The 26,253-nt window shown below is 44.4% G+C and overlaps 1 protein-coding gene across 5 annotated transcripts; it reads right to left on the bottom strand.

The window, feature by feature from the left end:
- Positions 1-483: 483 nt before the first annotated feature.
- On the bottom strand, positions 484-23,042 carry pfkpa (phosphofructokinase, platelet a). 5 transcript variants are annotated; one of them, XM_075452862.1, is made up of 23 exons: positions 22,766-23,042; positions 20,600-20,673; positions 19,593-19,670; positions 19,050-19,239; positions 18,652-18,817; positions 18,518-18,562; positions 18,305-18,413; positions 17,633-17,728; positions 16,828-16,920; positions 16,108-16,233; positions 15,485-15,549; positions 14,924-14,993; positions 13,979-14,125; positions 12,968-13,038; positions 12,676-12,763; positions 11,189-11,341; positions 9,336-9,488; positions 8,553-8,717; positions 4,569-4,630; positions 4,215-4,326; positions 2,308-2,407; positions 1,418-1,523; positions 484-1,324 (listed from the first exon to the last, which is right to left on the bottom strand). In XM_075452862.1, the coding sequence occupies exons 1-23, from the start codon at positions 22,857-22,859 to the stop codon at positions 1,168-1,170; spliced, it is 2,520 nt and encodes an 839-aa protein (XP_075308977.1). In that variant the 5' UTR covers positions 22,860-23,042; the 3' UTR covers positions 484-1,167. The 5 variants fall into 5 exon arrangements, with proteins under 5 accessions (XP_075308977.1, XP_075308976.1, XP_075308974.1 ...); XM_075452861.1 differs by lacking the exons at positions 9,336-9,488; positions 17,633-17,728 and adding an exon at positions 18,028-18,123; XM_075452859.1 differs by lacking the exons at positions 11,189-11,341; positions 17,633-17,728 and adding an exon at positions 18,028-18,123.
- Between the last annotated feature and the right edge of the window lie 3,211 nt (positions 23,043-26,253).

Genomic DNA, 26,253 nt, shown 5'->3' with positions numbered 1-26,253 from the left:
GTGTGGTTGATTAAAGTCCCTTCGATACGTTTTCACATTTCACGTCTCAGTGAATGTTTATTTTGAACCTCTCTGAAGCCGGTTTGTGTCTTTGTGGTTTTTGTGGTCGCTTTGCATGATTTTCTAGCTGGTTTGTATTTCTTTGTTGTCGTTCTTAAACTTGGAATCAAAACAAAGCCTCTGGCCAAGAAACTTGTGACACATTTCCCCGTACACATCTTTAGTAAACCTTCCAAATATCGCATTGTTAGTCCAACATCTGGTCAAACGGGCTGAAATTAGCAAATGTTGCCAAAGACGGCGCACATTTCCAACAGAATACTTGTAAAAAAGTCAATCGTTTTACGCAGTTGTCTAAATTATCTGTTAAAGGAGTGGCAGCGTCATCATTTCACAAACACCAGCTATTCATGCGTTAAGGGTGGAAAGCAAAGATCTGCTCAGTTTTTAGGCCCAATAAAAAGAAGAAAGACAAGCCATTGGTTACACTTCTCTAGTCTGATTTTATTCTGTGGTAAACCTTGGTCTCGTACACGTCTAACTTGTTGGTGCAATGACAGACAGCTACTCGGAACAGCAGTGCCTACAGCACAGTTATTATTATTTCCATGTTTACAAGCAAAAATAAACAACGTTAAAAAGATAAATATTACTTTTCAGTGGAGAGCACAGCACGCAGTTCTTCCGACTGGCAGCAGTGGAACTATGTTGCATCAGTTTCATATAAATATGCTGAACCTCACGCTCATGCTAGGCAGAAACACTCTCTGGTTTTTACTGCAGATACAGTTTTCTACTCTGTCCTTGTGCAGCTCTGCAATCAGAGCCCGTCTTCGCAACTTGAGACAGAGAAAGTGCAATTTAAAAACAACTATGACACTAAAACATTCAGGACGACGAGGGAACACAGATGCATGGCAGCACAGCTGTGTGTGTGTGTTTGATAATAGGAGTGACTTCAGGGGGGGAAGGTTACAGTTCATGAGTCATAATTTCAAGACAGAACAGTAAGGAGTGAGACTGAGGGTGAGGACAGGAAGTGAACACGGTTATGTTGCCTAACAGTTAGGGCTGCTCACTGCAGCTCTTTTAGAACACACGGGCTGACGCCTCACACGCTTTGAAGTCTCGCACGCAGACTGGACTTTGCGGGACACCGCACGGCCTTCACATGGCTACCGAAGCGTCCGACTCTTTGGGCCGGGTGTGGATGACGTGCTCCAGCTGTCCCGAGTCGGACACGTCGTAGCTCGTCTTGTACTTGGCCAAGATCTTCATCAGAGGACGAAGCTTCAGCCACCACTGCTCTTTGGGGATCCTGTGACTGCAGACAGACAAAGAAATATGGTAGACATGCGTTGCAATACTGATCTCCCTGTGCTGAGCACACTGATCCGTGTGTTGCTGCGGTACGTACATAAAGTCAGTCTCCTCCCTCAGCTGCACAACGGGTTGGAAGACCAGAGTCCTGGCGCGCATCCCCAGCAGACAGCAGGAGTCCTCCGTGTTGGCGAACACTCGGCCTGAAGGAAACGTCGTAGCATTCAGAGGCGGAAAAGCAGGAAACCAACACTGAAGACAGGCTTAACATTGTGCAGTGCTTATGGGGCCGGGGAGGGGGTGATGTTCTTTTTTTTCTTACTAGCTAGATGATGACACAGAACATAGAATCATGACAAAGAATCATAACTAGAACTAAGAAGCAAGTAAAGCAACCTAAAGCACCGAAGACAAACAAGAAAATGTGGGGCAAAGCAGCCAAAATAAAGGTTTTATCCACCCAGCCCATGACTAACTTTCCAGACATTAAACTAGATTTAGTATGGTATGGAGGCTGCTGATAAATAAGCCCGTCGCTGTACCCCACATGGACCCGGACAGGATGAGCGCTTCGGTAGGATACACGGCACAAAATGACACACAGGGACATGGAGCTACATATAAACATGGTCATGGAGCCAGCAGCAAAAAAAAAAAAAAAAAAGATTTACCTTCGTCTTATGTCATCCATGTGTAAGGGAAAGATAAAAAAGAAAGAGCAGTTTTAACTTTAATTGTGGCCTTTCTCATCATCACAGCTGTTAATATCACTCAGAATCTTTTGTTTTTTTTCTCACTAATATGTTACATTGACGAGTGTAAATGATCAACAGTTAACGTCCTCAGAGAGGAGAAAAAAAATATCTCTGAGTGTCAGACAGAGTGACTCCATGACAGGTCTGCCACGTCTCTGCAGGGAGGGAGGATCCACTACGGGACCACAGCTCAGCTCAGCTAACGACACGCACGGGGAAACAGCAACCATACCTCGCCTGAACGTCTCCTCCAGCTTCTGCGACAGCCACTGCATCGCCTTGGCGGAGATCTTGGTCCCGAAGTTGCGGTCGAACGGGGATGGCGCTCCTCCCTTTCAAAGGAACGGGGAGGCTTCACTCAGGAAGTTGTGTCATCTTTAAAACCCTTTCATAACTTCTTCATATCATCCTTTCTTTCTAAATCTAAAACCTAACTTAGACTACGCATATAAGCTGGGTATATGCAGGCATGCAAACTGGTCAGGGGTGAAAAAGGTGACAAGGGTACACGGACACACGGCACGCGCGGAAAAGCGGAAACATGAGACGCATTAAGTTGTAAATTATACAAAATATATATTATAAAATATACAATATGTCCCATTTGCATTAAGTAGAGAACAGCTGTGCAGCATAAAGATGAATTTATAGGTACAGTAGGCCTATCAATTGCATTTACTGTACTATTATGTGTTTGATATATAACATCACAGGTCTTCAAAAGCATTTAACTGTAGTATCATACATTTAATTACATTAAATTTAACGAAAAAGTTAGTCCCATGGTCCTTAAATGGATACTACAAGTATGTAGGATTAAAAGTTTAATTAATTACTGCCCCAAGACAGCCTATGCTTAGTAATAGCCTGAACGATAACTCTCCCGACCACTTTCGCGGTCCGCTGTCATTAAACCATGAAAGTGAACGTTTGGCATGCCGAGCCAAACGAGCTCCACGGGAAAAACTTATATCAGCAATTCACTTGACGTACCGCCAGAGACAAATTTGTATCGACAGCTGGCACTCTAACATGAAAAACATTCTCGCGGCAAGCTTAGTTAAACGGCATTTTTTCATGACACTGTAAATTTTGAGACATGCATGCCACGAGCACTACGTAATCCTACATTGTGCCCCTTTTAACTTCGATTGATGGTGCATCATACTGGATGAACACGAGTGCACCTGTAGGCTGTCATCATCAACGGGGGTTTGGGCGAACAGCGAGGGGATGGGGGTCGCACTCTCAAATACGACCTGTGGCAGAGCTCTCCGGACTCTGCATTGATAAACTCACGACGAATGAAACGACCTCCTCAAATGGGCAAAATGTTCCCTTTCCGTGATTATCGGAGGGTATTATGAAGGGGCATACCTCGTTAAAAAGCCAAGTCCGGCGACAATTAAGGTCTCCATTGACATTGGCTAAAAGTATTAGCAAAGCCCTGAACTTGTGTTGGAGGCGCTAGTTAGCCACTCTACAGTTACCTCGAGTAGCACTAACACAAACAGCGTTCTGTGAGGCGGTGAAATATCGAGGAATTGTAGACTATTTCAAGTCTGTTATCAAGACATTTAGCTGACACTTGTATTAAAGACACTATTAAAAGCACATTAATTGATCTAACGACACAATTCGTTATGAAGACTATTTCAGGACATCAGTCAAATTGTAGCATTTTAGCTTCAGAAGTTAACTGTGAACATTAATCCCTACCTGTCCTTGTCGCAATTTCCACCGTGTGGGGTCCGGGGGAATTGGGGGGGGGGGAATTGGGGTCCGGGGGGGGGGGGGGAAATAGGGGTTCGCCCTCCTCACTTCTGATTGGTGATAGTGCTTCTCTCACACGCCACTCTTGTCAGTCATTTGTTGTCACGAGAAGAGAGCGGCGGTGATAGGTCTAGTGTAGTTTTGAGGTTCACAGTTCCACTCGCTAGTTGACATGCTCACCCCCCCCCCCCCCCCCCCCCCCCCCCCCCCCCCCATTTTTTTTTCTCCTCGGATCTACGCGATTCAGAAGAATGACCCATTTTGATTTCAAAACGGCGAATTTCGCCGAAAGGTGGCAAGTTTGCATGCCTGTATATGTTTCCAACACAAATACAGGTCATTTGTTTGTGGAGAGTTTGCTGGTACCTGCTGCATGTGTCCCAGGACATTCTTCCTGCAGTCAAACACTCCCTTCCCTTCTTCTGTGTACAGCTGATAAATGAAGTCTGTCGTGTAGTTCTCGTTGCTGTTCTCATTCCTGCACACACGGACATTACATAAGGCGTCACCGGGGGCACGTTTACATCGTGTTTTAGGTGTTCAGGCTCGTGTTTTAAGGACGTCGACACGAGTGCGGCTCCGCCAAATGTCAACTGTCGAACCGTTGACATCATCACAGAATCATGTTTACGATACAAGAACAAGCGGCTTAAGGCAACTACTGAGGGCTGGAAAAAATGTCACTCTCACCGGGAGATTGCAGCGCTGGCATTTTCTCACCTGAGGACCAGTCCTCTTTGAATGCTGGTCTTCATTTTCTCTGTCAGATGTTCAACATTCGCCTGTGAGGAAGAAATGGGAGTGCGTGTGTGTGAGAACAGCTAACCAGCAGGGGGCACTCTGCAGCCCTGAGTCTAAATCACCTGCTCGGGTCTGAGCTCGCTTTAAAGGGATAATCCGGAGTAAAATGCACTTTAGATCAGTTTGCGGGATGTTGGGAGTACATACGTTGAGTTGACATCAAAATCATGTCATTCGGATGTGTTTTGAGAATTTCGATTTGACCGTTTTTAGCCAAAAGTTGTTAGCCTGGAAGTCAGAGGGGCATTTCGTTTTGCCGCTACAAAACGCTATTTTTATACCTCTTCTACAGCTCCAAACAACAGAACACTTACATGGTAGTGAGTAGAGGGTCCCTAAAGCCAAACCGAAGTGTCCCGAGGTCTTCATGTGGTCGGATATAGAGTCCAGAATGAATTTTTCTTCCAAACGCCTACTTCAAAAAACTCGACTCAGCTATACTAACATATATTTGGAATGGGAAAAAGCCACGACTGCGGAAAGATTATTTTCAAAAACCCAAGCAAGAAGGCGGAATGGCCCTTCCAAATCATAGATATTACTACTGGGCAACCAATTTGTGGTATCTTTCTTTCTGGACAGAATATTGGTCTGATAAAAGAAATCCTGCTTGGGTTGGAATGGAGAAGGGGTCTTGTGATCCTTTTTCTTTAGCATCAGTAATTGGAGCACCATCATTCTCAATTATGGAACGAACATTTACCAACCCTGTAGTTAGCAATTCCATTAAAATCTATTTGCAGTTCCAAAAAAAATTTGGCCTTCAGGATATGAACCTTTCCAATCCAATAGCCTCAAATGCCTTTTTCCTCCCGTCAATACAAGATGTCACTTTTAATACCTGGTCTAAGAAAGGTCTGAGGTGTTTTAAAGACCTTTTTATTGAAAACAAATTTGCCTCTTTTGCACAGTTGTCTTCCAAATTTAATCTCGTCTGACTTTTTTAGATACCTACAGGTAAGACATTATGTTTCAGGTTTCATCCCCGGGTTCCCAGACCAACCAGCTGATAGTATAATTGGCGAATTAATATCGCTGAATCCAACTAAAAAGGGAGCGATTTCAATAATTATGAGGAAGATCCTTGGTTTACATACACCTCTGGCCTCTCCGGTTAAGGCAGCTTGGGAGCAAGATTTGCAAGTCACAATCAATGAGGTAACCTGGGCTAAAGTTCTTAAGAAAATTCACTCGTCCTCCATGTGTGCCAGACACTCCCTTATCCAATTTAAGGTTGTCCATCGGATGCACCTCCATAAATCTAAATTGGCCAAGATGTATCCAGAAGTAGATTCAACTTGTGATAGATGTGAATCTGAAGAAGCAAATTTGATCCACATGTTTTGGAGGTGTCCTAAAATACGACAATTTTGGGGTGGAGTTTGTAAAACGCTTTCCAGTGTTCTGGCAGTAAAATTTACTTTAAATCCAATTATGATGCTTTTTGGCGTTGTTCCTGGGGGGCTAGGATTGCCGGTGGGGGGACACAAGGTTGTTGCTTTTTCAACTCTACTGGCGCGCCGTTTGATTCTTCTGGCGTGGAGCGATGCTGGCCCTCCCACAGTGCAGCATTGGATCAGGGATGTATTATCCACTTTGAAACTGGAGAAAATCAGATGTGTAATGAGAGGCTCTGAAAAGAAATTCTACCAGACTTGGAACACCTTTATTCTGTTTTTCAATCAACCCTCAACAAAGGTTCAGGAATAGTCAAATTTTAATCATAAGGTTGATCTGGTATAATTAGTAATATATACTATTTATATTTTCTGTACAGTATTTGATTTGTATGACAGTGAGGACTGGTTTTGTTTATTTTAAGGGGTGGGCTTCCTTTTTTTTTTTTTTTTATTTACTTAGTTTGCTTTCCTTTTTTTTATTATTATTTATTTATTTCCTTTTTTTTTTCTGTTCATGGTTCTTGTTAATCGATATTTCATATTTCTTGATTTGATGGAGAACTGTGAGTTTGTACTTCTGTAAAGAAAAATGTTCAATAAATATATATTAAACAAAATGAATTTAATCAAGCCAGTACCTTTCCGGAAATGTGTCTGAAGTTGGTTTGATATTGGATATTCGACAGATATTCACAATAAGGAAATAAGGTGTCTTTTTTTTCAAACCAATATCAAACCAACTTCACCACGGTCTGTAGCGGCAGCTGCAGCAGACACATTTCCGGAAAGGTACTGGCTTGATTAAATTCATTCTGGACTCTATATCCGACCACATGAAGACCTCGGGACACTTCGGTTTGGCTTTAGGGACCCTCTACTCACTACCACGTAAGTGTTATGTTGTTTGGAGCCGTAGAAGAGGTATTAAAATAGCGTTTTGTAGCGGTGACATGATTTGCCCCATTCACCTCCAGGCTAACGACTTTTGGCTAAAAACGGTCAAATCGAAATTCTCAAAACACATCCGAATGACATGATTTTGATGTCAACTCAACGTATGTACTCCCAACATCCCGTAAATGGATCTAAAGTGCATTTTATTCCGGATTATCCCTTTAATTCACACTGATCAGCCATGATATTATGAACATTGACGGGCGAGGTGAAAAACACCGATTATCTGGTTAGATGGGCATCTTTCAGTGGGTGGGATGTGTTAGCTCGAGGAACAAAGTTTCTAAAAGTTTAAAAAGTGTATGGCTTGGATAGACTTTAGCTGGCCTGGTCTGATAAATCACCTTTTTGTGCGAATGGCGTGTAAGACGCAGCACTAAGACGCACTATCAAAATCAAATCAAAGCAAATTTATTTGTATAGCACATTTCATGTACAGAACAATTCAAAGTGCTTTACATAAAATAAAAGCATTGCAGCAGGGAGTGGAAGAAGCATTAAAAATACATAAAAGAATATAAAGAGAAATGTCTTTAACCTGGATTTAAAAATGTCTACATTTGGTGAAAGTTTAATCTCCACTGGCAGTTTGTTCCACTTGTTTGCAGCATAACAGCTAAATGCTGCTTCTCCATGTTTAGTCTGGACTCTGGACTGGACCAGCTGACCTGAGTCCTTGGATCTCAGAGGTCTGCTGGGTTTATATTCTCTGAACATATCACAGATGTATTTTGGGCCTAAACCGTTCTGGGATTTGTAAACCATCAGCAGGCTTTTAAAATCTATTCTGTGACTGACTGGAAGCCAGAGTAAAGATTTTAAAGCTGCTGTGATGTGTTCAGATCTCTTAGTCCGGGTTAAAACTCTAGCAGCAGCGTTCTGGATGAGCTGCAGATGTTTAATGCTCTTTTTGGGAAGTCCAGTTAAAAGAGCATTACAGTGATCGAGTCTAATGAAGATGAATGCATGGATGAGTTTCTCCTGGTCTTTTTGGGAGAGGAAACCTTTAATTCTGTTGATGTTTCTGAGATACTGTGGGGAAGAAGGCCAGCTGATGTGGACTGCGTGGTGCTTTGGGCTGCGTTCAGCTGGGAAATCTTGGACCCTGCCGTTCAGGTGGATGACACTTTGACTCATGCCACCTACATCAACATTACTGCTGAGGAAGTACGCCTCTCAGAGCAGTTTTCCCTCTTTAAGCTGGATAATGCACCCTGCCACTATGCAGAAAATGGTTTAAGGATGACTTGAGGAAAGCAAGTTTGAGTTGTTGATTTGGCCACCAGTTCTCCAGACTTCAATCCAATTAGGAGTCTGCGAGATGTGCAAGACAAAAAAGTCCAATCCACCAAGGTTTCATGTTTCCATGACCTTAAAAGACCTTTATCTTTGCCGGATACCCTGGCAAAGCATCGGTCACGTCGGGTCCATGCCCTCACAAGTCAGAGCTGTTTTGGCAGCAAACTGGGACCAGCTCAATAATAGCGCGGGTGAATCATAATATTATGGCTGATCAGCGCATACAGTCTAAATGCTGTCTTGGCGTTACCTGCAGTTCTCTGATGTCAAACGGCTCCTCGTAGATGTAGGCTGCGTCTGCCCCTGCAGCCAGGCCTCCGACAGTGGCCAGGTAGCCACAGTATCCGCCCATGGTCTCAATGATGAACACGCGTCTCTTGGTCCCGCTGGCTGACTGCTTGATGCGGTCGCAGGTCTAACACGTGCACATGAGCCCACAAAGTCAGTACGGGGTAAGGATTCACAACTAGCTAAATGATTCAGCTCTGTGTATGCAGCACTGTGTGTCTGAGCTACTGAGTTCTTATTGAGCATGCCGTCTCAGAGTGGTAAGAAATCCAACCAGCGGGAGCACGAGTGTGGTGATAAGCACTCGCACTGTTAGCACAAGATATTCCACGAGGGAAAACAACAGCAAATCAGCATGCTGGTCATTTAAATGAATCACAGATTGAGGCTAATCGCTGCTTTCAGAGTCCTTCAGAGCATAAGAGAACACGTCAAATGGCAAATGTTCTCGTTTAAATGTGAAACACTTTGCTAAACTCGCAGGTGGAGAATTTTTCTTTCTTCTGACAGCCCAGTGCTGATAATCACATACATACCAGGTGACTGCTGGTCCAGAAACTACAACAGTACTGACAGTTAAAAGACTACGTGTAGGGTTTGACTGCAGTTAAGATTGAAGTTCATGTTAATTACATTCATGTTGCACTACATGTGGCTTTTTTAACTTGAACTTTTTGGACCTCTTTGACAAGCATCTTAAACAAGGCGGTCAGAGCTGTATCGGTGGCGGTTCGAACTGCCTTACCTCCACGATAGCATTGAGGGCCGTGTCTGCCCCAATACTTAGGTTTGTGCCCGGTATATTGTTACTTATGGTGGCAGGCAGCATACACATCGGGATGCAAAACTCCTCAAAGGTAGCACGAGCCTCATACAGCTGCAGCAGACATTCAAGCGCCTGAAGCGTCAGTGCATAAAAAAACAAAAATTGCATTAGAGCCACTCGAATAAGGGCCGGCCACTAAGAGAGGGGTGAGTCTCTCTCAGCTTGTGGGAGCGTATCCTGACATTCCGGCTTTTTCCGTGTGATAGCCGCTGTGGCTTCCCTTTGGCAGAGAGGAAGAAGAGGACGGGGATGTGAGCAGAGTGGAGCAGAAGACAGTGAAGAGGGGAAACTAGGGGGGGGGGCGACAACTGGGGGAGGACAACTGGAGACGGTACAGAAAGAAGAAAGAGGGAACGACAGACAAAGATCTGTGTTTGTGAGCCTCAGCAACTCAATGCAGCAACACGGCATGGAGCAGCCGCATGACGGCTCTATGAGCTGTGGGAGGCTTTATGCACTGCAGGCAGGACAAGCAGCAGTAGCTGCATACACAGCAGGAGGATGAGGAAACAAAGAAGATGATAATGGATCTAAGACTCAGTCTCACATTTTACCGTGTTTAAATCTGTTTCTTTGTTCTTACGACCAGTGCATGTTAGGCTGGACTCCATAGATGCAACACAATAGCCGCATTCGCACAGTAGGAACCTTTGGCAGTTCCTATAACCTTTTCAGGAACGGGGCCATTTTTTCCCCGCATTCGCACATACAGGAACTCGGGACCCCGGCCCTCAGTTCCTATAACCATTTTAGCTCCTTCTCCTCAGCTGGGTCTTTTCAGGGTTCTATAGGAACACATCTGACGGAGGTGTTTGGTGGTCGGTAGCTACGCCCCATGTCATGTTGTAATGGCTGAAATGTTTACTCATACGACACAGACACAACCGGTGCGTGTTTAATAAGTTAAACTTACACGTCGTCTCCTTTGTCTGCAGCGCTCTGCTCTCCTTCCTTCATGAAATGAAAAAGTATGGCCTGCGCTCGATCCTTCGTCTCCTGACCCTCTGTGTGCTCTTCCAGCCTTGATATTAGACGCCTGATGTGATCGCCCATGATTGATATCACCATCATGCAGACCATGAACACGGTGGCCTCCCCGTTCTCCATGTTAGCTTCTTTGTGGTGTTTTTTCCTTCTCTCCTTACTTTTCGCAGGTTTTGTTTTGTTTTGTTGTTGAATGTGGCGCTTAAGTAATACGTCACTGTCGCAGACGGGTGCGTCGAATCAGTCCCGACTCATGTGCAAATGCAGACTGAAACAGTTCCACTGGGGAAGGACAGTTATCAGAACGAAATTCGAGGAGGACCGTTCTTAGAACGGCGTTCTTAGAACTGCTCTGTCCGAATGCGGCTAATGTGTGAAGGAACTACGCAGCATCCAAACCGAAGTTCTGTTCGGCTCTTATCTTCAGCTTTCAGATGTGGGAGGACACACACAGTGAAAGGGGAGGGGCAGGCAGAGCAAACATGGCGGTAACGACGCTTGTGCACCTGAAAGCATGCCACCATGTTGTCACTTGCTTACTCACCTGTTCGGGAAGGGAGGGACATTACTGTGCACCCCAGCTTTCACCAGTCATGCCTCACAGCAGAAACGCAGAGTCACTGGTGTAAAGGGCGGACTTTTTCTATGTAAGCACGTATGTGGATTTCATGCTCGTCTGCTCGTGTGTGTGCGTGCGTGCAAGTGTGTGTGTGTGTGTGTGTGTGTGTGTGTTGCATCTTCGTGCTGCTGAGGTCATCTAAACTTTGTCGCCAGGCCCCATCACTTACAGTAGTGATGGCGTTCAGAGCCGTGTCAGCGCCAATGCTGAGATCTGTGCCAGGCACATTGTTGGAGACAGTGGCTGGAACCATGACCATGGGCACACAGAACTCGCCATATTTCCCACGAGCCGTTAACAATTCCAGCAGTGACAGGAAGGCCTGCAGGGCAGAGCCAAGGGCTTTAGTAGTGTCTGCAAGGGTGGAACTTTGGCAGGTTGCTTTGCTTGAGAGGTGCTACTTGCCACAAGAAGGGGAAAGGCTTAAGTGGAGAGTGCCAAGGGGAGGAGCCGGGTCTATCACAACGGACAGCAGCGAAACAGACAGGTACCACTCCACATTCACCCCCAAAAACACACTCATATGTACAGAGGAAAACGCATTTACTTGCATACATCACAGGAAGATTAAAGCTGGTGAGCATCTAAACGGGACTGCGTGAAATGGCTGGAGAAAAAGCAGGTGTTTCTCTGTCTTTAGTGAAAAAAGTTAATAAATCGTCACATTCTCTGCAATTCGGTTGGTTCACTTTTTATCTAAATGAGTCGAGGATCCTTGATCCTCGCGATACAAACTGTGTTTCCAGAAAAGTGGGCATGTGTTCTAAGGTGTCACCGAAAAAAAACAGCAAGAAAAAAAAATGTAATTTATTCATTCGGCAGCTGTTTCCAGCCTTTACACCCTGAGACTCGTTCTCACCGTTCGAATATGGATTGTAAATATGCTCTGTTCTCTGGGATCTTCCACTGGCAAATGTGTTTTGGTGCTTAGTGGCTGAGTGTGGCGCTCAGTGGTGAGCTGACCTTCCTCAGAAAGACTTAGCCTTTGGTGGATGATCCTTTTACACCCAATCCTGACACCCTCACATGACACTATTTAATCTGCTGAACCCTCCAGAATGACTCTGTCTCTCAAAAGGATGTTTGTGCATGTCGCTCGCATCAAATACCATATATATATATATTTTTTTTTTTTTTCTTTGTTACAATGATGGAGCACCTAGACACTGAAAATTATATCCTTTGTGGTTACATTTCTCACATAAGGGTTCACACAAATAAGAAATGACAGAATCTGGTTGCTGTTGCCTTTAAGAAACCTTTTGGAAAAACACAACCTTTCTGAAAATGCAGTTTGCACATTTAGAAGGAAAAGTGAACCAACTTCATGTTGCACTTCTTTTAACTTTAGCTCTGTGGTTCATGTGTGAGGCAGAGGACCGACTCTGAGCCATGGTTATTTACACAAGAACCATATGGCGGTGTGCTGGCGTGAAATGAGGTAGGACTGATGGAGAACATTAACGCTCCACTGTTAACTGTGATATGCGGCACATTATGTGTAAAGCAGAATGTTTGAATGATAACAATGTCGGCTAAGTCGGGAATATCAGTCATTAAGGAGCTCATAAGCTTGGAGACAAAAATCTAAGACAAATCATCATCAGCAAAACTGAAGCTAAAACAGTCACAGCGACAAAGGGCATTTAAACATACCTCAAATCCACCAATAACCAGCAGTGCATTTATATTGTGCTTTCGCATCTGCTCAGCAATTTTATCAACATGTTTTGCAGGAAGTGTTCTAGGGAGGAGAAATAAAAACATCAGGGGCATAGTTACAGAATCAAACAGCTGTGAATATGTTCCGTGAAGCATAACTCTATCTGCTCACGACGTCAGCAGCAGTACGCTGAACTCCATCATCTATATCACACACTTTGACCAATATTAATCCCCAAAACAAAGCAAACACCAAAAAAAAAGGCTCAATAGATTCCACTTTTACCTTTTGGTTCCCAACAGGGAGCCGCCCTGTCCCGTCCATCCTCCAACATCACCCCATTTAATCTCCTTTATCTGGAAGGAGACACAAACATTCTTACGTTTCTCATGTGGCATTCCATCGTGTTAGCTATCACTAACTGTTGATTTTCTAACAATCAGGCATTTTGGTTTGTTTTGCATAAAGTAGCGGGGTGACGTCTCCAGTTGAAAACAAGAAAACCAGAGAATGCTATCACTGAGTCACACAGGCCCATTTCTCCCCCTGGAGTGATCCTCTTATGGTCAGCTGTTCTATCTGGTCAGAGCTCACACGTAATGTCCACCTAACCGGTGATACCAGAGACATTTGGAAGAAGATACGGGGTTGGAACATTTGTTAAGCGCCCTTCTCAGAATGAGACGACTCGTTCTCGTGAACTGGAGCGTTTTCAGGTTTCTCACTGGAGCAAACACAAAAGAGGCGCAGCAGAGGGAATGTGGAACCGGTTCCACTAGAAATGGGAAAAGAAGTAGGTTAAACTCAGGTTACACACTGGAGCAGGTTTATGACTGTCAGACAACGCATGCATTTGCCTTCATCCAAAACCCCGTCTCCCTCAGAGAGAATCATTCAAAATCATCCCAGAGCTGTGCTTTACTGTCTGCTCCAGCCATAATCAACTAAGTTCTGTTGCCACCTACTGGTTCATTGTAGTACTGCATGTACGAAGGCCGAGCACAGCAGCAGAGGGAGTCTGGGAAATTGGTTTACATTAATCTGTGCAGATTATCCCAAGGGTTTCCCTGATTATTCTTCAGTGGGGACGCTAACTGTGATTGTACACCGTCTGACTCATCGAGCTAAGTTAATTCTCTCTGAGTTATTAATAAGAAAAATGCAAGTCGTGCGCAGAATATGTTTATTAGGCTTCTTGGGTCTGTTATGACCAGATTTAAATCAAAACGTGAAATCTCTTTGCGGTGATGACTCCCCTATGTATACCAGAATGTATAGCAGCACCACAGTGCTCACCTGTCCTTTGTAGAATCCTTCAAATCCATCGTTAACGGCAAACATTTTGTGCCCCTCAGAGATTCCCACCCTGACGGCCGAACGGACAGCTGCATTCATGCCCGCAGCGGGGGCTCCGACGTTCAGCACCGCCACATTGAAGTTGCTCTGTGGGTTCAAAATACACAGCGACCGGTTACACATGCACTGCAAGCAAATCTGACATCAAATGTGACAGTTTAATCTTTCTAATTGCAGCTTAACTAATCTCACAGAATAAGTAGCACACTGTGCGTTGGGAGGACAGTTGCTTTGGCCTACAGAGGGAGATCAATACATGTCCTCTGGTGTGCTCCCAGCTGCATGCTGGGCTTATAGAGGCCATCATTACAGATGCAGGGGGAGCCAAACCCTGAGGCGAGTGCCACAGCGGGGAGTCTGCCACGCTGCCTCAAACACCTCAATAACCTTCAGTCTGAGCCGCCTCCTGCAGCCTGCTGCTGGCAGGGTTGAACAAGTCATCTCTCAGCGGGGGGGTCAGGTGTCATCTGATATCATTGCACACCAGACCACGACTAATCCACCTGAAGCCTACCATGACTACATTTTATAGGTTTTCAGCAGGCAGGTAAAAGCAGCTAATTATTTTCAACGAACAGCTGGAATCCACGGGCTTAATATGACGTATAGAGAAATGCTCACATTGGGGTTTGGCCAGCCCACTTTTTAAGAGGAATTCTTTATTGATTGGGCCTTGTTTTGCCAAGAATATCTCTGAAACTAGCAGCAGGGCCCGTTAAGACTGCAGTAAATGGGTCCATATTTCCAGCTCTAACCTCAAGACAGTGAGATAAAATGTTCAACGCATCAGGGGAGGCCGACTTCACTCGCTGGGAAACAACCTGCTTTCCAAGCATCGAGTGCAGGGAGCGTGCGGCCCTCCTCTCTCCTGTGTGTTGGACCTACCGTTGGCAGTTCAGATTCCGGTTTACGATGAGCCAGCAGTTTGTACGTCCTCAAGTTGTTTTCAAAGCTCCTGCAAAACAACCAACGACAGTCAGTTCTTCTCTTTAGATCAGAGATACTCATTGCGTGGCTCCTCAAGCTTTAATTTTTTTCAAATAACACACAGCGAATACTGCACAGTATTAAGTATTTTTATCAAGTATTTTTCCGCTCATCCCAGTATTAAGGTAAATATGGTCTGAATTGAAAATGTATTGGCTGTGTTGTTTCTTTTTTTTGTGGGGTGTTTTATATGTAGAAATGCATATTTGCAAAAGGGGACTCAGTATGTTGGCGTAAAAGTGGCTCTTCCCTTGATTTTGCTCTGCCAATGTGGCTCTTGTGAAAGAAATAGTGAGTATCACTGCTTTAGATAAACAGGCGGTGCATATCTGTGGGACGTGTTGCATGAGGAGGGCCTTTTTTTTTTTGTTTTGTGTTTCGCTCCTCATACGCTTGGCTTTAAACAACATTCTAGAATAAGACAGTGATTGCTGCATCAAACCGGTTCGTCGATCATACCTGCCCCGAAGCTTAACAGCCTCCTCGAAGCATTTCTGGTCCATAGCCTTCTGGACTTCTTGAGTCTGAGGAAAAACAGAAGGCTTTTTTTACATTTGCTGCTCAATTTCTATCCACCAAATTCAAACATCTACAGGCAAAAAGTGACATTTTTGAAGTGTCTGTTTTAACGTGTGACAATCCCTGCCTGGTGGACAAACAGAGTAAACTCCAGGAAGAAAAGCACCGACAGGCTACCCTGTTCTGACCTGTAGTGGAACACTAGCCACATCGTCCCCCTGAGATCTATCAAATTCCAAACATGACAGGCAACAAAGCTCATTTGTGTGTTTCTATGGAGATGCCTTGCTCTTACATCATCGCTGGCAGACATCGACGGGCCTTCCAAAAGCTTCAGATGATCATTAACCAGAAACAACTGCACCTCGAACAATGCTGTTCTCTTGTGAGCATTAGTGCCACTCTGAGCCCCGTTTGGCTGTGCTGAGCATCGTCTCTTAAACTCGTTGTCCCCACTGACCGCCTCTTACTCCTCAGCTTCTGTACTTTTGGAACCACAAGAGTGCGTGTGCACGCGCACTGAAAGTGTGTCATATTTTTTTGGACTGTTTCCCTGCACTTACCATCTGTACGCACTCCATCAGAGGCAGGCGCACCGACTGGTTCCCGCACAGTGAGACCACACAGGCCGGCGTGTTGGCTGTGGTCTCCAGAAGGGCAAGAACGGCCTCCACACCCATGCGGCTGGCCTGCGTGAGCCGACAAACACACACACACACACACACACACACAGACACACACACAGAGATAAAAGTGCCTCTTTGTTTCTCCGGCTCACTCATGTTCACCAACACAATTTTGCCCTGTTTTCTTCTTTCCTTCTCATTTGAATCATTTGAATTGGACGTCTTTTTCTTTTTCTTATTCTGCCACCTTTTGCCTTGGTTCGTGGTTAACATGAAAGGATCTGCGTGTGCATCCCTTTCCCGAGCTGAGCCATTAATCTGGTAATGTGCTTAACTTAAAACCTGAGGCCGGTTTGCCTCAGACACACACACACACACAGGCTCTGGGGAACTACTACCACTCCAAATAAAAGGTCACAATTCACACAGCAGTGAATATAAAGGTCAAGTACATTAAATAAATCAGATATTAACAATCAGATCCTTTCTTTAAGGGGTCGCAAGCTACCGATTCTTTTTTTTATGTCATCAATTTGAGAACAAAATGGAAAGAAAATTGCAACATTTTTCTATCATGAAATGCAAAAATTATCGCGTTAGAAGGTGTGCATCCAACAAATGTAAAACATAGTCGACTAACCGACTTGATGTACCTACCAAGATGCGATCAAAGGCAGACGGGGTCCCCCCTCTCTGCACATGCCCCAAGATTGTCACTCGCGTGTCGAATCCCAGGCATTTGACCACAAGCTACGAGGATAAAAGGAAGGGTTTTTGCATTTTCACTCTTTGTGAGAGTTTCTGCACAAATGCGATCGCTCAAAACGTGCAAAAAACAAATCAATGCATTTCTCACACACAACTTAACGCAAACTTGCAGTTCACCGATTTGACTGAAGAGTACAAACGTGTACAGAAGAAATAAAAAAAATGGACAAGCACACACATCACACAGTGGACCACAAATGCAAAATAATAGCTGAAGAGAAGGGGAAACAGCAAAGCACAAGCAAGCCATTCTAATTTTTCAGTCATGTTAGCGGGGAGCTCGTAGCCCGCAGAGGATCCCAGGCAGAGAGTGCTGCATGAAAGCTACTTTTAAAGAATAAAATGTCCAATGAATTAAAAAAAAAAAAGGTTAGTTGGAGGGTTCGTGACAAAGTGTGATAATCCCTCTCAGCAAATTTACAGTGAGAGTATCCAAAACTGCTGAAAAAAGAACTATGTGTGAAGCAAAACAATATTGGGTTTGACAAATACCTTGCTGTGAGGTTTAGTGAGGAAGGTCCTACAGCATGTTAAGAGTACAGGACCGTGAAAGCTGCCTTACCAAACTAGCGAGTGTGCCTGATAGAGCAGTCCAGAAACACAGCCACAGAGTCAAAGCCACACCAGGGCAGCAGTACAGTAGTAGAAGTCATACAGGAGGCTGGGGGCTTGGCACACAGAGATCTGTACTTACATCCTTAACATAGTCAGTGGTAATGGGTGTGTTGTTACGATCAATCGCCCCTTCGGCTATAATTATGATATTCAGCCTTTTCATCCCTGCGCGGTTCTACAAGAAGGGCGTGGTGGAGAGACAACATGACAGAAAAACTGAGAGTGTGGCTGTGACGTGGGCTTTCAGAAGCACGGGGGCCAGATGATGATGACAGCCTGGGAGCCCCCAGGACGGGCGCCGTCGCAGCGGAAGGCGAGCTGACACAGCAGCCTGTGATCGTCAGCGCCTCGCGTTTATGGTCGCTTGCCTACGCTACATTGCTACTGGATAACAACTCTGGCTCACGAGGCTGGTTTCCATCGGGCGGCTCTCCGTGCTTCTGGCTTCCCCTTTCTTCACACTGAGATACTCACATCCTTGACAAAACTAGAAGTTATTGGTTTCCCATGCCTGTCAATGGCTCCCTCTGCAACTATGATTATGTTCAGCCTTGTGCCCCTGGAACGGGTCTGAATCATAGATCAGAACATGTTTTCAAAGCAGAAAAAACCAAAGTGAAACATCATATCTTCATTTCAGTCTGAACTTAATTTCCTCTTTGGAGAAAAACAGCATAGAAAAACATTACACGTGGTGGACTTTGGTATTGTGTTTGGATTTGATGTGCCGGAACAAATCTGACTGAGTTACCGCAGACAGTTTCTGACACATCTTCTCCTCCCAGCCGTCCTCTGGAGGCATTTCAGGGATCAACACCCAATCTGCCCCGCAAGCCAGCGCGCTCACCAGCGCCAGGTAGCTTCGAGGACACACACAAACAAAACACTTTGTGATAATGGTCTCTGTCTCTGCCTTTAGGCCATGAAGATATGTGGATCCGCTCCAAAGTTTATGCATTCTTACCCACAGTGTCTGCCCATGACCTCCAGCACAAATGTCCTCTGGTGGCTGAAAGATAACAGAGTAAAGCCAACTGAGCACGGGGCCGACGTGTTCGCCAACAGAGGTTTAAAGCGTGGCTAAATCCTCCCTCTCACCTCTGTGCAGTCGTCATAATAGCGTCCACCACCTCGATGATTCTGTGCAAAGCCGAGTCCGTGCCGATGGTCATGTCAGTTCCGCAGAAGTCGTTATCGATGGAGCCCACCATCCCCACGATGTGAAGGGCCGAGTACTTCTGAACCGCGTCGGCTTCGATCAGTCCTGAAATGTTTAGGAGGTTCGGGGGTTAAACTCGAGCGTATTCCATTGAATGTGAAGACTTCTCGCCACAGCTTGTTGCCATAACATTACAGGACTGGAAACAATGGAAGCCGCTGAGTTAAGGCACAAATCTAAACAGCGATTCGCAGCAAGAACTGTTTCTGTGTGCTTAAGATTATTCCCACTATGCCCAGTTAGTGTAGGAATTATTCTCTGTGAGTTGTGTTTCTACCTTGCTCAACCAGCTCTCCCAGCAGCCCGCTCCACTCCTCCCTGAAGAGGTTGGCTCCAGTCAAGCTGCCGTCTCCACCGATCACACACAGGTTGGTGATGCCGCGCTGCACCAGGTTGTGCGCTGCCTTCAGGCGCCCCTCGTGGGAGCGGAACTCTTTGCAGCGGGCGCTGCCGATCACGGTCCCACCCTGATGACAGCACAGCAAAAGAGTGACCAAGTGTCCTCAGTGTGACTTTAACAAGAGAAACAGCCCCGGTGAACAAACACTCTGTGCTGGGACATCAGGAGAGGATATCTCTAAAAAAAACAAGCAGCATTATCTTTAATCTCACAGGACTTGCATGACTTACGCACTCTGCAAGATAACTGCGATAACTCCCTGTTCACATTTGAAAGTTTAAAGAAGTGAAAAAATACTAATGCATTTTCTTTTTAACATCAAAAAGACAGAATCCCCAGATGGGAGAGCAACCTGTGACAGTGCCAAAACTCTTAGCAAAGTCTAATCAGAGATCAGAGCTTCTCGCGGTAATTACTCACCACTTGTAGCATGCTAGACACACTTTCCCATTTGGCTTCCCTTATGTTCTCCCCACCATCAACCATACCCTGGTATCCCTGATAAAAAAAAAAGGAAGAATAAGCCTCTTAGTCAACAAAATACCAGAGATTAGCAAACAAACACTTAAAACAACATTAGGCTGGGATGAGCTCAGTGTTCTCCGCAAGTGTCCCATCAGGCCAGCATCGCTCCGGATAAAAGGATCATTTTCTCAAAACACTGTTATTCTTTTAGCAGTTTAAAGTCAGTCCATTGGTATTCTCTGACTTGCAGTCGTGTGCGGGGGCACACCGACGGCACTTTGCCTGCTGAGCAGGGGTGGGGAGGGTTCATATGAGGCATCTGCTAAACCTCATTTCGCTTATGTAAGAGGACACCAGCCCAGATGTGCTGGGATCGCAGTGGGAGCAGGCAGGGCGCAGCGCTCGCTTCCCAAAGCTCATCCAGCATCTGCTGCATGAATATGAGCATTCCTGCATTGACGCACGGAGGTCGGGATGCTGCTGTTGTTGGTATACAACTGAGTCGCATGCCTTTATTCGTGTAATACTGAAATCTGGTTCAAAATTAATCAGGAATGATGTGGCTTCACATTTACATGTCAAAGTTAAACTCAATTCCCTTAAATCAGTTACAGGGGGCAGCGTGGTATGGTTAGCGCAGCGCCGTGATGAGCACAGTCGACTCCGAGCAAGAAGGTGTAACAAAGCATGCATGCGTGGCTTTTTCTCTGTGTGCTCCGGCTTTCTCGCACAGTCATGCATGCGAGGTTAATGAGTGATTCTAAGCAGGACGGGAGTGTGAGCGTGCATGGCTGCCTGACTCTCTGTGTCAGCCCTGGCAACAGGTCCAGGATCGGCCCGGTTCAGCTGGGACAGAACCCGGCGACCCTCTGCAGGAGCCAGCAGCTGTAGTCAGTGGACGGCTGGACAGACAGTATTCGCATGTATCACATAAAAAAACAAATATGAAGGTATAGGCTCACCTCGTGAATAAAATAAACTTTTGCACCCACGTATAGCCCCATTCGAACCACAGCACGTACAGCAGCATTCATTCCTGGGGGGGAAAAAAATAAATAAATAGAGCAGCTTTTGTGCAAAACAATGCAGTGCCGGCTAAAAAGTTGTGTGAGACTATGTGTGTTTAATCGCAGGCTATCTGTCTGTCTGTGGCTTTTTTTTCTCCTTTACGCCCTCATCCCAGAGCTTTCCCACGTCCCCTTAAGAGTCGCTCAGTTACTCTGCAGTCGGTCCAAGCGGACTCATTAGCTGAGCCCGGTGTGTGCGCCTGAACACCAACGGTGAGGACAAAAGACACCGCTTCACCCACTGCAGGCCGACAGGAACTTGGCTGGCTGGAAGAACTCTAAAGCTAAGCTTTCTCAGAAAAACGGGTGCACGGTTTTGCGGTGTTGTTACTACGCAACAAAGGGCAGAAGTCTTCCTATCACGTCTTGTTCTTTTTAACATAAGCAGCAAAACATCACATTATCATGAGAAAAGAACTGACAGTACTGCCCAGTGTTAGCAACCCGTGACCTTTTGTCTTGTTACATAACTCGAAATGCACAGCCTGCTTCAATCACTGAAGCAGAGAAAGGAAAGTAACCTCCATTTCGCTTGTTGAAAGTTTGCAAGTCCCTCATTCTGCACGACTGACACTCTCGCCGGCCAATGCCGCACAATGGCCTCTGACACCGGCGCTCAGCTCCTGTCGTGCATGCAGCAGCCTCGCTGATGTGCCCCGGGGGCCTTCCCACTGACTTATTTCTGCGTGCTGTATGTTTTCTACACTCCATTTCAAAACAGCCTACATAATACAATTTCACAGCCCGCCAACGAACAGGTCGGCCATTTTTTAAGGCTTTTCTTTCACGGTGGACACGGTGGACACTATAGACACGTCGGAACGTTAGGACTTCATTCAGTTACACCTGAATCCTTCATATGTTACAGATTGTAACAGGTGGTTTTCCATAAATCAGCAGCTGAGTTGTTAAAATTGTGTTTTTAAACAGTAGTGTGGCAAAAAAAACTCCAAAGATTGGAGAAAAGTTGTCTGGAAAGTCCTACTCTCCTTTTGGGATTCAGTTATGGCAGGTGTAAATGACTAAAGTGGACACCATTGACATCATATTAGGAATCTCACCACCAGAATCAAGAGGTGAAAACAGTTTTATATTCGTTGGGAATATTTACAGCTGCAGCACTCCATCAAATAACCAGGAGTCAGATAAAAACCTTCGAACTCTATCTTTTGTGGTATGTTTTGTGAATTAAATAAATGGTGAAGTAGAAATAAAAGCTTTGGAATAATAAAAAAAAAAAAAGAAGAAGAAGATGGTAATAGTCAATGTGTTTATTGTTTTATCAAAAAAAAAAAAAAAAAAAACTATTTCTGGGTGATTCGGAGATGTTAATTCCCACAAAATGTAGCAGTCTCCGGTGGTATTTGATGGACATTTGCGTTTGAGTCACGAGCACATGACCAGGGTTTTCCTCTCTGACGTAAAGGCGGCCAGAAGCGACGTAGCGGACTGGGTGCCTCTCATCACGTACACAGGATGCAGGCATCCAACCGCTGGCCCGTTATCTGCTGCCTATACATCAAGTCTAATCTCTGTCAATCTTAACCCAAGTGTCAACCCTCCTTGTCGGCGGTCTACACTTTCACATGCATCGTATACTGCGGTCCCCTGCACTTCCGCCACTCTTGCTTCTTCATGAAAATGTACTGGACTGTGAGATAGTTAAAGACTTGGCCTAAGACCGTCTGTAATAAGGTACCAATAGACGGAATCGTGTTAACAGGAAAAACCAGGCGCATTTTGACCTTGACATCTCTGAACTGATGGCGTGGAGTGTCGACGAGTATGATGATGCAGTTAGCGAGTTAGCGAGAAGTTAGCATGTAAGCTAACTACCCGGCTTCCTGGAAGAATTGAACAGAATGTACAGTTATACAGTTATACTGTACATGTCTCTGCTGCCCTAAGCTGCGGATATAGATTGTTCTAAACGGACGACTCACCGCTTCGCTGACAGAGCAGCATCACACTACTGAAAACGTGTATTTTCGCCCTCTACGGGCCTGTCCATACTAACACTACGACACATCTATGACATTCTATCTGTGAGCGTGAGTTTACCTTGCGCATCCCCTCCGCTTGTCAGCACTGCGATGGCTTTCCCCGCTCCCGACAGGTTCTCAAAGAATATTTTCTTACTGTCTGGCTGCGCCATTTTCACAGCGGTTCAGTGTTTATCTCGGGCCAATTCGGTTTAAAAAAAAAATACGATTCCAAAGGGGGTTTCAATTATGTTACTGTGTGCTGAAATGATGAAGGGCAACAGTCTTCTGCCCCCTCTGCTTCTGGTATGCCCGCTTTGCTCTCCTTCTCCCTCTTCCGCAGATAGTCGTTTATTTGCATTGACGGCGCGTGGGCAGTTACTGACATCACAATGGGCCAATCAAATATTCGCACTATGGCCTCAGCCTAGTGTTAAACCAATCAGATGAAAAGTAGCTCTTGTGTAGGCGGGTCGATCAGTTGAAGGTACGTGCGTCGTTCTGACTTAGGTCGTTGAGGAGTATTAGTTTATATTTTCTCTAATTGCAGTATCAGTTCGAAATGGATCACAGCTCACTTTCACAAGGTCAGCTCAACTAAGCGAATACGCCATTATTATTATTATTATTACGATTATTATTATTATTATTATTATTATTATTACTACACTGTTATTGTTACATATAGTATACCTAGAGGCCCACTCATACATTTAAATAAGAAACACAGACTCAGACTAATCTTTAAGATGTTTGCTTCATATGGCATCACTGGTCATTTTCCATCTCCCTGTGGTTGTTTTTGTGCCATTTTTTTCTCTTTGTGCCACTTGATATCCACCCATCCATTTTCTATACACTCTAAATCAAATTTGGGGTTAGTGGCCATTTTCCATCATTAAGTTTGTTTTGTGCACATTGAATCTAATATCGACTATTTAGTGGTCCCTCTGTGTCTCATATTGTTATTTTGGTGTCTCGGTTTGGGTTTTAAATCTCTTTATGGTTATTTGTTGTCCAATTCTGGTGATTTTGTGTTTCATTGAGACCATTTAGTATGTCTTTTTGTTTGTTTCTTGTGTTCAATGGCTGACAGTTTTTTTTTTCTTTTCTCTCTTCGGATTTATATCAGGTTATATAATAAGACCAGGGGCCCTGACTCCTTGGGCTCCTGAGCACAAGCCACAAGTATAATGCTTCAAAACTGCTATTCTGCTAGTCGGCATATTGCTGATTTTTACGTATTACATGTGTTTGTAATGTTCAGTCTTTACCTCCTTCATTTTGTCAAAACTTTGTCTGTTTCTGATCTCAAGTATGGCAGTTGTTGATTCGTTAATGGCAATGACTCCCTGAGAACCCCTTTTTCCAATGCTTAGATGTTCAGAGGCTACCACTGAAGTCTGTTGCCGCCTGACAACATATGTCATACTCATCGGTCTCACCTTGCAGATGTTTGCATCAGTTTCAAGGCAGAATTTGCTGGAAATCCACCCTGAAAAGAGAAGATTCAATGAGAGGAAACTTAGATTCTAGCGTAATGTCGCCCTCGTGTGGCTGTAAAGTGAAACTACAAGTTTGTGCAAAAAAAATTCAAGGGTTGAATATATTATTTTTGCTCCATCTGTTAATGGTCAGATAAATAGTTACTAAAATACTAAGATTTACATCTGCTGACTTGTTTTGTCTACTTTACATACTATTTGCTAAAACTCAGTGAAAATATGATTATCTTTCAGGGTACACATAATCAGTCATCATACAGCAGCACCATCAACACTTAGAGTAGCTGTTCTGTAGTGAACTATTATATTATTTTACATTATATATGACAAATACTATATCCTATATACTATATTCTGGTTACTAAAATAAATTAATACACCATTCTTCTTCTGTTCCTCTGAATCCTGCAAAGGCAGCAATGTTTACAATCATAATTAATTTAGTTAACATTTATTTATGTTGGGGGCTCCAGTGAGAGCAAGTATACAGCATACATAGACACACATATTACGCTGTAGAAAAGACATGGTGATAGAATGGTGACGCGTATACAATGAATGCAATTAAACCAAGCCAACACTGACTTTAAAGTTTTTATTTTTAAAGGGGAAGTTCGTTTTTTTAAAACCTGGACCTTGTTTCTGGCATAAAATACATTCATCTACTCAACGATAACAGTTTGGTGAAAGTCGGCGTCCTTCGGAAGATATTTAGATTATTTAGAAGTTGGCCGACATTCACAGAGCACGGAGTGAATGAGCTGTGCTGCAGCGGGCGCAGTTTTTCTGGCAGCTGAAAAACAAACGAGACGGAACAGTTAAATCAGAGCGATAAATCATAAGCTCTCCTTGTTTTCTCAGTCATTTAGCTCTCAGGCACATAAAAAAGAGTGCCCATAACCCGGTGAAAACACGTAAGATTGGGATTATAAAGGAATGGAATTGACGAGCGCTTCCTTCTGTCTCTACCGCTGGGCGGGAGACAGTTGAGAAGATACATCACTGACACCCCACAGATATATGGAACATGTTTTAGTTGAAACAGCTGAAGCCAACTTCTTGATTAGCAGGCTGCTTGATCCAGCGAGGCCCCGTCGTCTCCACTGTGGACAGCCGGGCAAGCAGCGGTTTTGATAAGAAAGAAGAAATTGGAGCAGTAAAATGTTAATTCACAGTGTTTTCAAAGCAATTATGTTCCAAGGCCCAAATAACCCAATCTCCATCATCAGCTTGTAAATTGGATGGTATTATTTTCAAATCCTATAAACTCCTTTGTCTTTCTTTTTCTTTGATTCTCTCGTAGCTTTTTTTGAGTGTGTCGTTGGCATCAGATGCCAGGTTTGTTTCTATTTTCTTGATACAATGGCGATGATCACGAAAGGCTTGTGTCTGTTAAATATAGGGTCATATAAATATTGTTATAATAATGTTAAATATTGTTAACAAATAACTGTTATTATCCATCACTTTTATCATTCCTTGAAAAGTTTTTGATATTAATAAATGCCAGTCGCCAAGTTGGTCGGTAGAAAACATAGATCTGGGAGGCCAATTCTTTAGGTGGTGTGATCATTGTGTCAAAAATAACATCACCACAAACGACAAGTTTTGGGATCTCCTTCCTCTGGGAGATAGAACTGCTGCCTTTACATGCGCATGTCTGCTTTGCCCTCAGGCGCTTTCAGAGATCATATGCTCTCACTCGACACGGCAGCTGAGAGGATGGCTTTGGTGGAGTTTGCTGAAATGACGCTGCCGGCTGAAACTTGACGCAGAGCCCCTTCGTCTGTCTCTTATCTGCACTCATCACTTTTATGCCTTTGGTTCTCCGGTTCGCATTTCATCGAAAGCTGTCATAGAATGTCATCTGTCGCAGCATGCCATTTGAATACAGCTTGCGAATTACAAAAGAAAAGTTCAATCCCGGTAACAAATTAAGCAAGTTAAATACACTGCAAATGTTTTAGATTTATTTGTGCAGCTGCAACATATCGTACAGGATTGCAAAATTATAGCATGCGGTATGCGTCCATTAAGGGTTTAAGTGGCAGGTAGGATTCTC

This window comes from Odontesthes bonariensis, chromosome 20 (assembly GCF_027942865.1).
Source record: "Odontesthes bonariensis isolate fOdoBon6 chromosome 20, fOdoBon6.hap1, whole genome shotgun sequence".
NCBI classification, from domain to species: domain Eukaryota; kingdom Metazoa; phylum Chordata; class Actinopteri; order Atheriniformes; family Atherinopsidae; genus Odontesthes; species Odontesthes bonariensis.
This window is presented reverse-complemented; position numbering and strand designations above follow the sequence as displayed.